This window comes from Rhinoraja longicauda, chromosome 25 (assembly GCF_053455715.1).
Source record: "Rhinoraja longicauda isolate Sanriku21f chromosome 25, sRhiLon1.1, whole genome shotgun sequence".
In the NCBI taxonomy this organism is placed as follows: domain Eukaryota; kingdom Metazoa; phylum Chordata; class Chondrichthyes; order Rajiformes; family Arhynchobatidae; genus Rhinoraja; species Rhinoraja longicauda.
The window spans coordinates 14080305-14094267 of NC_135977.1; the positions used below are offsets into that span (position 1 = coordinate 14080305).

Here is a 13963-nt window from a genome sequence, read left to right on the forward strand (position 1 = left end):
CACTGCATTTTCCCCTTTCAGTCAGGAAAGTCAGAGGCTGTCAATGATGTGGTAGCTTAGTAGTTGAGTCACTGGACAAGCATCCAATGGGACAAGTGAGTGAATTTGAATCCACCAACAGCAGATGAAAAACTTAAATTCAATTAAATATGAAATGAAAAGTAAGTACAAGTAATAGTGACCTTGGATTGTGTTGAAACCTCCATCCAGTTAATTTCCTTTGGAACTGAAGTATACCCTTGTGACTCATTGTGACTTACAGGTGCTCCTCAGCTTCCGATGGGGTTCCGTTCCGAGAAACCCATTGGAAACCAAAAGTATTGTAAGTGGAAATGCATTGTAATACACGCGATCACGTGGCCGGAAGCGAGCGGCGGCTCACTACGGGTCGCTGCCGTTTGCACCATCACAAAGTCGAACTATCGCAAGTCGAAACATCGTAAGCCGGGGAACACCTGTATTTTTGACCCACATTAATGTGGTTGATCCTAAGCTGCTCCCTGAAGGCCACAGAAAGCATATCAGTTCATCAATGGGTGGGTAAATAATGGTCACACCAGCACTTCTCACGTTCCAGTTGCATCGCATATTAACAAAAATAAGCATATTCAGCACCATGGTTTCTTTCTGGAGGGATAGAAATGGGAAGCCATTGTGAACCTGTATTGAATCTTGATTATGTGTGCAGTCTGGTCAATGTATAATGGAAAGAGTATGGAGGCATTGGCGAATGCAGGGAAGATTCACCGGATGGTACATAAATGAGGGTACACATCAATAAACGACCTGACTTGGTTACTCTGCATGAGGAGAAGTTAGAGGGGTAACATAATAGAGGTCTTTAGATGTTTTCAGTTATGGAGAAGAGGTGAAGAAAGACCATAGGTATATGACACCAAATGTCCAACAAGGAACTGAAAGGGAACCTCATGTACGAGGGAGATGAGAATGTGTAACTGCCACAGAGTGGTTGGAGACAATATTATGTGTATTTAGGGGAAGGCAGGGCAAGCAGATGAGGGAGAAGGGAATGGAGAGATTGATGGAGTAGAGTTAGGGGAAGGTCCTGAGACCCAAGGTCTGGCATCATTAGCCCTTGGACCCGGCGTTCAGTGCCTTTCCAGTCACGGGCAGTTCCACTCTGAGGGAAGCAATGGCTGGACTGGGCCATGCAGCTATCCTGTGGAAAGTAGCATATCTCTGAAACTTTCCCAGCAGCTAGCTCTCATGTTGTGGGTTGTGGATACTCTCTACTCTTCGCCCAGCTCAATGCTTTGTTGTCAGGTAACATGCAGTGACAGCTAATGGATATAGATGAGCTCTCTGATCTAACATGCGAGCTTCCACGATACAGCCTAGAACCTGCGTGTGCTAGCTTAGTCTGGAAGGGAATGAACGAGATGGGCCTTTAATATTATTGCCATCTCCTTGATGGTCAAAAGAGTTGCATAGACAGAATTGCTTTCTCTGAAGATTGACAGCAGGGTGGGTCTGTAGGTTAATCTCTAAATGAGATTTACGAAGCTGTTGGTAATCAGCTCTGAGCTCACGGGGTCCTATATTTAAATTTCAAACAATAAAAGATGGAAGAGACTATCTTGAATAAAAATAACTTGGATTTTCAACATTATTCTTGTTCAAAAATCAAAAACTCAGACAAAAATGCACAAAGGTTTCCTGCTTGACAATAGTAGGGTCCATTAATGTGGTGCGAGTGAAGAAGTGGATTACACTCCTTGGAGCATAGTGGATTAAAATGAGCTTTAAAGAAGATCTAAATGACACGGGATTTTGATAAGAGAAAAACCTCTTTCCACCAACAGAGAAGACGGTTTTGAGATAATTAGAGACAGGATCAGTAAGAGGAGGGAATTAGATTTTTTTAAACACTGAGCAACGATCTGTAATTCCCTGCCAGAAAGTTGAAAAAAGATTCAATAAAAAACTTTAAAGGAAATTGACCAATTTTTAAAAAAATGCTACAGGGAAAGAACAAGGGTGTGATATTAATTGATATCTATTTTAGGATACGGTCAAGATAGAGCAAATGGCCTCCTTCGGTTTAAAAATTCTGTAATTACAAAAGATAACAGCGTCGGGCCATTTTCATTTCTATCCCAGCTGGAATCAGGAAGGATTACATGCAGTTAGACAAGTGTATTGAATCATTGTGTATGGTTGACATTGGCACGTTGCCTAGCTAACTGGTTGTGTATTTGCAGCTGTGGTTATAAAACCAGATTGCATATTTGAATGGATTGTTCTTGTCTTCCTTCAGGCTCCCTTATGTCGGTTAATCCAGGAGTAGCTCGTTGGATTAAGGAGCTTTTCTGCCACAACGAGCGGGTTGTCCTGGCTGGAGATTGGACTCATGGCTTCTTTTCGCTCACTGCCGTTGGTGCCACAAATGTTGGATCCATTCGCATTTACTTTGACAATGTGAGTAGGGTGGATCCCTTTGGGAAAGAAACTTCATGTTTTTTTATTTTGGTTTGTGGTTTCTTGCTTGCTGCTCAGCATTTAGGATGAATGCCAATCAAAGAAAGCTGCAGATGCTGAAAGTCGAAATAAAATCAGAACATATTGGAAACATTGGTCAGGATCTGTGGAGACGAAAGGAGTTAACATTTCAGGTCATCTATAATGTAAGAACATTTTAGCAATGGGGGTATAGCACGATACTGGTAGAAGGTAGAGAAGGGTAGAATGTACATTTATGCCCTTGATCCAGGGTTATCAGTGAATTAGCAACCAATGGATTGGAAATTCATCTCTCTAAAATTAGTGGATGGTTTAGTTGTCAGACAGCCTAGTTGTTGAAATTAAAGCACGTATTTCAGATCCTGTGAAGAGGGCCCAGAGGTTCTCACTCTTGCTGTGTCCTCTTACATGTCCACGGTAGCGCAGCGGTAGAGTTGCTGCTTTACAGCGAATGCAGCGCCGGAGACTCAGGTTCGATCCTGACTACGGGTGCTGCACTGTAAGGAGTTTGTACGTTCTCCCCGTGACCTGCGTGGGTTTTCTCCGAGATCTTCGGTTTCCTCCCACACTCCAAAGACGTACAGGTATGTAGGTTAATTGGCTGGGTAAATGTAAAAAATTGTCCTTAGTGGGTGTAGGATAGTGTTAATGTACGGGGATCGCTGGGCGGCACGGACTTGGTGGGCCGAAAAGGCCTGTTTCCGGCTGTATGTGTATGGTATGAATGGACATTTTGAACAAAAATGAAATAGAAATGCCTCAATCACTGTATATCCACAAATAAGTGCAATCTTCACAATTGATGCGATAAAGAAACTTGCAGCGTTTCATCAAATTCTTATGGGAAGTGGGATGGGAAAAGTACTTGCAGGTATCTGTGGGCACCAGTGATCTTATAGCAGATGCTGGTTTGAACCTTGAAATGGGCAAAGCTTGATGAAGGGTATTACAAGATTTAACATATTTTCTGCACCTAAGGGGCCAAGGCTCAGGACAATTTGGCACAGGCTAAAATTCCCCCTTTCATCCAGAAAACCACTGGCACGAAGGCTGGGACATCTACCCTGTGGACCTGCGCGAGGTTAGACCTGGCACTAGGATAGTGGTTCCACCAAAAGCAATGGGAAGAAACAGACTGTTGACAGCATTGCAAAACACTGCAGATATTGGAAATACTGAGGAGGTCCGGCAGCACCAGTGGAAAGAGAAACAGACTATGGTTCTGGTTGGCAACCATTCATCAGATCTGCAAGTCACTGACTCATCAGTGCAGTGTTACCTTTAGTTTTGGTGCAGCAGCTGTGATATGTGTAAATGACTCAGTAAGCCAGTAATATCTGTGTGGATAAGGGTCAAGTACCTCTGGGACATAGATTACAGGAAAATCCTTGGCTCCTCTGAGCACATACTTGTTCTCATTTCTGGGCTCCTTTCTGCTGTTCATAATCTTTCATGTATTTAGACAGATTCCCTTTCCCTTGAGGCATATTAGGCTGTGGTCCTATTTCAATTCCCTATTCAGTAACTTTGACCCACTGTTAAAATAAGCAACTCACTTTCCTTTATTAATTTTCGCATTTAATTTCTTGTTGCCATTAAGCGTATTGTGGGACAGGCATCATATTTTTATTGTTCAATTGGAAGTGGAAGCTGAACAGCTACAGTACACAATTGCTCCTCAATGGCAGCTTCGTGCTTAGTTGATGAATACCAATGTTAAGCCAACAATACTGTCAAATTGTTGAAGCCATTGTCCATCAAGACTTTGGTTGACTATGGAATGGGACGGTAGTGCAGGAACACAGCTTTTTATTGTATTATTTTGTTCTGCACAGGATCTGCACACCAACAGCCCTCGCTACATGAAGGGCTCCTACAATGACTTCAGTTTTATCACAAACAACAACAAGGGAGGGGTTACGATGCGGAAAGGAGAGCACCTAGGCGAGTTCAACTTGGGCTCCACCATCGTTCTCATCTTCGAGGCACCAAAAGACTTCACCTTTAACCTTAAACCTGGACAGAAGATCAGGTTTGGAGAGGCGCTCGGGTCCATCTAGTAGAATCACTGTCAAAACATCTCAAATTGGAATGGAGTAACGAGGAGGAAGTTCAGACTAGGAAATATGAGAAATTGCCATACCGAAATATGGTTTAAGTTCTGGCTGCTCCTCCTCTCCTCATTACTGCAGAAGCATCTCCCACCGCCTCCATCTCAGGGGCAGCTGGACCATGACTGGCGCAACAGTTTCCTTTGAAACATGTACTGACCCTACCCAGTAACTCCTTTAAATAGGAAGCTGATGGGAGGATAGGGTTTGGAGCATATGCAGTGCCATACTTTCCGTGCAAAGAAGAAACCTGGCAGGTCACCAGGATTAAAAGAACTTTGAGAGATGAACTGAGTTTTTAGGGCCCAAGTCAAAATGGGCTTAGCAAGGGGATCCCATAGAACATTGCAGGACTTGGTGATGCAAGAATGTTTGCTGAATAGCTCCATGCAGGTGAACAAGTGGGTCATTCTAACTTAGTTCATGCAGTATTTTTATATCCTTAAGAAAAAAAAATCTCATCCAACTACATTTCAGAGAAAATAAAATAACGACTGTACCAAAACCTAGTGCTGCTGAACTCCTTTTGTTTTCTAACGCTGAGGGCAGAAATGCTTAAACTCGAGTGCTGTCATGTCGTGTTTATCGAGACATCAGTTTTGCGGGTGGGCGATGAACAAATGGGGGTCGGGTGAAAAAAGCAAAATCAGGTGCAAGGTGTGAAACAAGTCACTGATTAGGATTTAATATCTAAATAATGAAGATGAATTTATATTTTTATAAATTCATAATTTGGTTTCAGCCGTGTTTAAGCTGCTGCATTGGTGATCCAACGTCTATGCTGCATCTCAGTCTGAGCCAAGGGGAATGACCAGAGTGACTGACCTTGTTTTGTAGACCTCGATGACAGCATGTAAGAAATAGTGTAACACTGAAGACAATAGAACAGGCATTGTTGGGTCCCTGCAATTAAAATATCCAAGAGAAATTATTTCCTGCTCTCTCGTTTACTTTAAATGCATATCATGTAATTAAACGAGGTTTCAAAACATGGGGGCAAACCACAGGTCGTTGAATTTTCCCGGAGTATCAGCATGCTTTTATATCAAACCACCACCGAAGAGGTTATGGGCAAACCCTTGGTTAACAGTGTTGCTAAATTCTGCTAGTACTGGTGAAGTCTGCATGTTCTGAAAATCATTATTTCAGTTATTGGCTTCAGCACTAAAACAATGGCCATGAATACTATTTTGAAACTAGAAACACTTCCCTTAGATTCTCTTCCACAGATTGGTGGCGAACATCTTACCTGCAGCATTAGAAGGAACAGGAGATTTAAGACAATTGTCGGTTAACTGTATTTTTTTTGTGATGTTTTTATAGTTCAGGAGTGTCTGATTCAAACCTGCTGCCATTAACGGCAGGATTGTTTTCATGTGGAATGATGAACAGTGACCAAGGAATAAAATGAATTAGTATTTCACAAGATTTATTTATTTATTTGAGAATTGCTTAAAATGTTCCTTATTGCTTTGGTATGAAATCTTGGGTGCATGATTGATTTTGTGCGTGCGTCATTGTCCGTCATTTGAGATTGCTGGTGAAAGTTTGGAAATTTCAACGTTCTGCCACATGTTCCTTTGGGCAATTTCTCCATTTGCACCATTGTGGCTTGAGAATTAATCTTGGTTCATGCAACTGCTTCACCACAGGAACCCTTTAGTGAAAGCAAGCAAGAGGGGGGTTGGAAACAAAGGTGGTATATGCTTTATATTAAAAGTGTTTTATAAATTATAGGAATCAATTTGAGAATTTGGTTAAGTATTATCACTGAAATGTTGCGTTGGGCCACCGCAAAAGATGTAGTTGTCACAGCTCTGTATTTTAGTCCACAGTTAGACATTTACATGTGCTTTATATTTTTACATGTTATTTTGACATAAACTACAGGCTTTGAAAAAAAAACTACAACTCCTGTACTCTCGTTCCTTAGATGTCTCATGACCTCACATACTTCAGATGATATATGCAAATCTGTTCATTGCACAATGAAGACTCCTGAAACATTTCACATAATTTGCTGATTCCACAATTGCATCCCAAAAAACAGGCCCTCAGGTGGGAGGAATTCAAGATGCAAGCAAGCTGCTTGTGATTGAAAAAACAAGTTTCCTTATACACCATAATAAAGATTGCAATTTGCTATAGTGATAGATACCATCACACAGTCAGGATCTCCCGAATCTCCTGCACTCTGGCAACCTGATGCTGTATATGGGGTGTGTCTCTCTTCAGCTTCATCGAAAGCATTTTGATGTCTGATTCCAGCTTGAAGTGAACATAAGAATAAAGTCAAAGCCTCTCACCACATCAAGAATCACAGTTAAGCCTGCATACTGATTACATATTCAGTATTTGAATAGTGTTGGAATAAACACTGCATAAATGCAAAGATTTGGTGCTGAGTGTAATTTAAGTGAATTTTGTAAAGTTGGGTCATTATATCAGTGCTGCTTTTCCTGGCAATATCAAATAGCAGGAAACCAATAACCACAGCCAAGGTTGGTTCATGCAGAAGGACATGCATGAGAAATTCTGATTACTTAGCAATCTAGTTGCCTACAGGGGCATCAGTAAAGGATGCATGTGTGGGGGAAAGAGGGATCCATTTCCAATACCATGCACGTGCCAACGGTCAAATTACCATGTGCATATTTTTTCAATATTAAACATGCTGAATATAAATTCTAATTAAAAACAGTACCAAAAGGCTTTCTCACTGGGAACCCATCAGATTTAACGTGCTCTGCTACACAATGTAATGACACAACCCTCATAGTAACATGACTGCTGAAGTAAGCTTGCAGTGTTTGGAGCAGTCCATTACAGAAGACACGGTGACCTCCGGTTCCCCATTTAAGGATATATATCCTTCCACAGAGGAAGTAGATTATGCAATCTGTACATCCCATGTACAAGGGTCTGGGACCACATCTGAAGATCTGGGTCATCTTATGTAAAAGTGGGATTTGCGTGCATTTGAGGCAGTTCAGGGAAAGTCCACAAGCTTTGTGGAAAAGCAAAAATAAAACTGCAGGTGATATAAACGTTTAGTTGCTGCATTCCATTTTTCTATTCTGATTGATCTCCCTCTATTTACATCTCCACACAGATTAGCTGTCCCTAACAAGTCTTCACCACCCTCTCTAAGCCAGCAACACCACCACTTAAATGTCATTCAAACCCTCTGTTCTTTCCACCCTCCTGAAATGATTATCTTTGCTGTTCCTTCACCATTGCTGTGTCAAACTCCAACACTGTGGGTATACTCCACAGCTCCAGTACGGCAGCAGCTTGCCACCACCTTCACAAGGGCAACTAGGAATGGGCAATTGAACAATGTCTTGGCTGGCTAAGCCAACATCCCTTGACTATTTAAAAAAAAAATACCCATCATGTCTACTCCCTCGTTATAACTGCAGCCTATGTTCCAGCAGTGAAATTTTGTAGCGGTAGTCGCACAGGACGGAAACAGGCCCTTCGGCACAACTCGGTCATGCTGACCAAGATGCCCCATTTTAACAAATCCGATTTTCGATATCCGATCACCGGAAAGAGACGGAAAAGAAAAACAGTGGTAGGAAATAACAGCAATGGCATAATTTTGTGGTTTGAGGCCAAATAAGGGAAGATGTGAGAAGTATGATCATTTCACCACCCAGCCCTACCCATTGCCTCCCTCAAATCTGCTTCCTCCTTACATACAGGAAGTATTACATTGTGTGATCAAAATTTTTAAGCCGTGTGAATAGTTCCTGAAATCATCTGTAAGACACGTTTGACCTTTCCAGCACTGATTTTCCCTCTCTGAGATTCTACTGAGTCAGTAATTAAGCCTGCTGAATAGCTTTACAATTGCGTGGTATCCTTTTGTGTCCCTGCTGTTTTGGAATAAAATCTGCTTGGCAGAGAACTGGCCAAGTCTGCTGCTGGCAATGAAGAGGATGAGGGTTTTGCACTTTGTTCATTTTTTGCCTGACTGCCTGATTCAACACAGCTGCAGGGAATGGCACGTTTATAATCCATCCCCACAGTCCCTCAATGTCCGATAAGCAGAGTTTATCTGCTGCAATGGTCTAGAACCAGAGAGTGGACCATAAATCACAGTGCAGCATTCCTGCTATTGTCTAGCTCCATCCCCACTGTCAGCACTTAACAGACAGAGATCATAATGAATCCCATCAATTGACAATAGATTAAAACCTGAATAAACCATTGCAAGGCATAAACAATCGCAATCAGATGCTCCAGTAAAACAAAAACCGGTAAGTCTCCACAGAATATACATAACACACACCAGGAACAAAGATGTATAGAAATAGAGTAATTTGTTCCCTTATTATAAGCCCTTCCTCTTTCCCACACTGAGTCACATCCCCGTGGCCACTGGTTGCTGACTTTACCCCAACAACAGCTGGATTATGCTGCTGGGATGTGTTGACTAGTTCTCTCCTCAAGCACATCCTTATCGGAGGAACAAGAGATTGCAGATGCTGGAATCTGGAACAAAAAAGAAGCAGCTGCTGGAGGAGCTCAGTGGAGCAGGCAGCATTTGTGCGGGGAAATGGACTGTCAACATTTCTGGATGAGACCTTTCATCTGGACTGAAAGATTAGAAAGAAAATAGCCAGTATAAAGAGTTGGGGGCAACGGTTGTCAAGTGATAGATTGGAACAAGTGTGGTGGAGTTCATTGGCAGATAAGTCAGGTGGGGGAGAGGCGGGTGGAGATAGCAACAGACGGAGATGATAAATGGAGAATAAAAGTCTGCAAATTCTAGAATCTGATGGGAAAGGAAAGTGAATGGAATCAAATACGGGTGGCTTGTGGCAGATGGGAACAGCAGAGGGAGGGGATCCTGTGGGAGGTGTGTGCGCGATGGGTAGGTGGGGTTATTGTAGGAAGTAGTGGGCGTGTGATAGGACCAGGCTCGATGAGGTGAGAAGGGGACAAAAAGGGTATGGGTCCCCTGAGAATTCAATGTTGATGCAATGCCTGACAGGACAGTGTGGGAATGGAGAGGGGAATTAAAATGCAGACAACCGGCAGATACAGAACACGGGCACTTTGGTAAATCCGTCTCACCAATGTAGAGCGGGCCACATTGAAATCACCAAATGCAACCGATGTTTAGGTTGCGGGAAGGAAGTATAGGGACAGCCGTTCACACCGTCTACGTTCACAGAGGGAAGCGCTTGGGGAAGGGGAGGGATGAGCGAACCAGGGAGTCACAGACCGGGTAGTCACTGCGGAAAGCAGGAAGGGAAGATGTGAATGGTGGGATCACGTTGTGGCCGGCAGAATTGTTGACGAATTATGTGCTGGATGCAGAAGCTGGTGGGCTGACAGGTAAGGACTAAGGAAACTCTGCTCCTTTGGGGAAGTGGGTGCAGGACATAAAGGACAGTTGAGGCGATGGTTAACCACTGGGTGTGGAGCAGCGTTTCCTGAAATAACAAGACATTTCAGATATCCTGGAGTGAAAAGCCTTATCTTGAGAACTGACATGGCAAAAGAGAAAGCACGAGAAAGGTCTGGCATCCTCACAGATGTGGTCTATGTAGCTGTGGGAGATAATTGGTTTGTGCTAGATCCTCATTCCAGATATCAACTTACCAGAAAGATTGTGATGGGACAAGGTTGCAAGAAGTCTTCCCAGTTTCTGCATCCTCTCACACATGACCACAACTAGCTGATCATTGGGACCATATCAACCCATTTCTCGTGTTACATTTTTTTCAATATTAGTCCAATTTTTGCTCTCAAGTGACTAAATCTGAACTGGGAACCAGATATTAATGTAGAGACTAGTTCTCTTCCTTCAACAGCTGTCTGCCTCTTACCGAAGGGAATTAAAGATGGAAAGATGTACCTCAAATGACTAAGTAATATCTGTAAAACTTTAAATGTTTTAATCCCAGTCTGTTCAATGTATGTGAATAGAAATGCTATTGGGCATGCGGTGATTTACCTGCTTTAGTTCCTGCCTCATCTGTGGCGATTCTCCATCTGCTGTTGAATTTACCTGAAGCCAATTCTGTAGCACAGAAGCCTGTTTCTGCCAGATCCTACAAAGAAACACAATGGAATGTTTATTTCCATATTTCCTTTTGATAAAGGAGGCCATTCAGTTCCAGCTCACAATCCTGTTACCCCACTAATTTTCCTTGCCCTAATGGGGTAATATTCTTACCCCATTCCCATCAATTTTATTAACTTACTACACGCCACAGCATTCAAACGTCCAAAGATTGTCCCTGGTGCGCAGGATAGAACTAGTGTACGGGTGATCATTGGTCAGCGCGGACTTGGTGGGTCGAAGGGCCTGTTTCCACACCATATCTCTAAACTAAATGTTTAGACTCCAAAGACGTACAGGTATGTAGGTTAATTGGCTGGGCAAATGTAAAAAATTGTCCCTAGTGGGTGTAGGATAGTGTTAATGTGCGGGGATCGCTGGACGTCGCGGACCCGGTGGGCCGAAGGGCCTGTTTCTGCGCTGTATCTCTAAATCTAAATCTAAATCCAAATATATAGTGGCCAATTAACTTATCAACCAGCACTTCTTTGGCATATGGGAGGACATCACGCGGTCACAAAGAGATCATCAAACTCCAAGCAGACAACCGTGATCAGAAATAAACCATGAGATGAGGCAGCATCTCCACTGAGCTGCTAGGCATTGTTCTCAATAATTTCATTTCAGACAGCATTGTTAAATTCAGATGAATGTTTTATCCAGACTGCCAAACCATGGGATGTCTAGAAGGATATGCATTAAATGCGTTAATAGGAGTTGAAGCAGTCCACCTTGTAACAAGCGATTTTGATCTAATCTATAACAGATCTCAAAAGCAAGAAGTCGCTTCTGCAATGGAGTCCTCAGATACCAGCCAACATAAAACACCAGATTATCTGCCTGTACCAGAAAGTATATTTACAGAGCTGTTCACCTTAGAGATTTATTTCACCTGTGTATTGTGAGGTCAAACAATCTATTTTGAGCATGACTGGGGCCAGGTAACCCTTTATATACCCCAAAAATAAAAGTATTCAAGTCAAAGTTACCTTCAAAAGTGTGCTGATTTTCTACAAATCTTAACAACGAGGAACCTGTCCCTGTTTACTCGAGATATTTAATTATTGTTGACTTTTTATTGGAATCAACCAACCTATTCCCTTCAAAAGTGGGAACCTGGAAAGGATGGATGTGTCCAGAGAAAATGGTTAGAAAATCCTGAAATATATTCTTACAGCAGTCAGATGTTGAGAACGGAACCTCAATAAGTGGAAACATGACCAGAAGTGTCAGAAATGGATGAATGAGGCAATTCAGGCAAGTTAAAACAAGAACATGACTGAACAATGCTAAAATTATACTGGGAAGATCATAGGGATTCAATAAACCAGCTAAAAGCATATCACAACTGCAAAAGTAGCAGTAGAGATAGGGACAAGAAGATGCTGAGAACAATATTAAACATTTTTCTAAAACTAATAATTCCTGGCTTTGGAAGGAGAGTAATAGAAACTTACGAGATCGATACCCGGATAAAGGTCATCAGTCATTGGAAAAACACTGCAAAATGTTCTCCATGGAGCAAAGGCATACATTAATAATGAGGCAAATTGGAGGAGACTGGACGGAATGGGATTACTGGGGGGAGTACGTGTGGGACAGCTAGTCATTTTGTTTTTAACCAGAGAGTTATGATAATCTGAAGTGCGCAGATTGAGACTTAATGATGATTTTGTAAATGAGTTTAGACATAACATTAAAAAAGGAAAAACTTGCAGGGACTCAAAAGGAAGATTAAAGAGTAAGAGTACTTCCTGGCCATACAGGTCTGACTGCATGTGACTTTGGAACGGGAAACAGAATTAAGACGAAATAATCTTTGTCAAAACAGTGTTAATGCGAAAAATAAGTTACCTGTGAAAGGGCGAGGCTGGCATTGCTGTGGGGATCAGTAGAGGTTGATAGGTTAATGGCAGCAATTAGAGCCATTTTTTCCCACAGGCCATCAGGACTGTTAACTCTCATCACCAGGGACTAATTTAATTTACTGTGTTAATTTATTTTTTGTGTTAAATGTTTTAATTCTATTCTGTTTTGTAGTTTTAGCACAATCCGCAGGCGTTGCCACTTTCATTTCACTGCACATCTTGTAAATGTATGTGACAAATAAACTTGACTTGACTTGACTTGACATTTATTATGGGGAACAAAGAAATGGCAGACGAGTTAAACCGTTACTTTGGATCTGTCTTCACTGAGGAAGATACACACAATCTCCCAAATGTTCTAGGGGCCGGAGAACCTAGGGTGATGGAGGAACTGAAGGAAATCCACATTAGGCAGGAAATGGTTTTGGGTAGACTGATGGGACTGAAGGCTGATAAATCCCCAGGGCCTGATGGTCTGCATCCCAGAGTACTTAAGGAGGTGGCTCTAGAAATAGTGGAAGCATTGGAGATCATTTTTCAATGTTCTATAGATTCAGGATCAGTTCCTGTGGATTGGAGGATAGCAAATGTTATCCCACTTTTTAAGAAAGGAGGGAGAGAGAAAACAGGTCATTATAGACCAGTTAGTCTGACATCAGTGGTGGGGAAGATGCTGGAGTCAATTATAAAAGACAAAATTGCTGAGCATTTGGATAGCAGTAACGGGATCATTCCGAGTCAGCATGGATTTACGAAGGGGAAATCATGCTTGACAAATCTACTGGAATTTTTTGAGGATGTAACTAGGAAAATTGACAAGGGAGAGTCAGTGGATGTGGTGTACCTCGACTTTCAGAAAGCCTTCGACAAGGTCCCACATAGGAGATTAGTGGGCAAAATTAGGGCACATGGTATTGGGGGTAGGGTACTGACATGGATAGAAAATTGGTTGACAGACAGAAAGCAAAGAGTGGGGATAAATGGGTCCCTTTCGGAATGGCAGGCAGTGACCAGTGGGGTACCGCAAGGTTCGGTGCTGGGACCCCAGCTATTTACGATATACATTAATGACTTAGACGAAGGGATTAAAAGTACCATTAGCAAATTTGCAGATGATACTAAGTTGGGGGGTAGTGTGAATTGTGAGGAAGATGCAATAAGGCTGCAGGGTGACTTGGACAGGTTGTGTGAGTGGGCGGATACATGGCAGATGCAGTTTAATGTAGATAAGTGTGAGGTTATTCACTTTGGAAGTAAGAATAGAAAGGCAGATTATTATCTGAATGGTGTCAAGTTAGGAGGAGGGGGAGTTCAACGAGATCTGGGTGTCCTAGTGCATCAGTCAATGAAAGGAAGTATGCAGGTACAGCAGGCAGTGAAGAAAGCCAATGGAATGTTGGCCTTCGTAACAAGAGGAGTTGAGT

The 13963-nt window shown here is 42.3% G+C and overlaps 2 protein-coding genes across 12 annotated transcripts in view; one reads left to right on the forward strand and one right to left on the reverse strand.

Moving 5' to 3' along the window:
- pisd (phosphatidylserine decarboxylase) overlaps positions 1–6012 on the forward strand; it is an 80560-nt gene extending 74548 nt beyond the window's left edge. For all 8 annotated transcript variants that reach the window (XM_078421309.1, XM_078421310.1, XM_078421308.1 and 5 more), the window contains 2 exons: positions 2279–2439; positions 4317–6012. In XM_078421309.1, the coding sequence (XP_078277435.1) occupies positions 2279–2439; positions 4317–4541 (386 nt within the window). In that variant the 3' untranslated portion in view covers positions 4542–6012. The remainder of the gene's footprint in view (positions 1–2278; positions 2440–4316) is intronic.
- Positions 2535–13963, reverse strand: part of sfi1 (SFI1 centrin binding protein) — a 96229-nt gene continuing 84800 nt past the window's right edge. For 2 of the 4 annotated variants that reach the window (XM_078421306.1, XM_078421304.1), the window contains 2 exons: positions 10564–10660; positions 6042–6860 (listed from right to left, as the gene is read on the reverse strand). In XM_078421306.1, coding sequence (XP_078277432.1) covers positions 6753–6860; positions 10564–10660 — 205 coding nt within the window. In that variant the 3' untranslated portion in view covers positions 6042–6752. Of the gene's footprint in view, positions 2604–6041; positions 6861–10563; positions 10661–13963 lie in introns of those variants that run through there. The other 2 variants (XM_078421303.1, XM_078421302.1) reach the window with 2 other exon arrangements.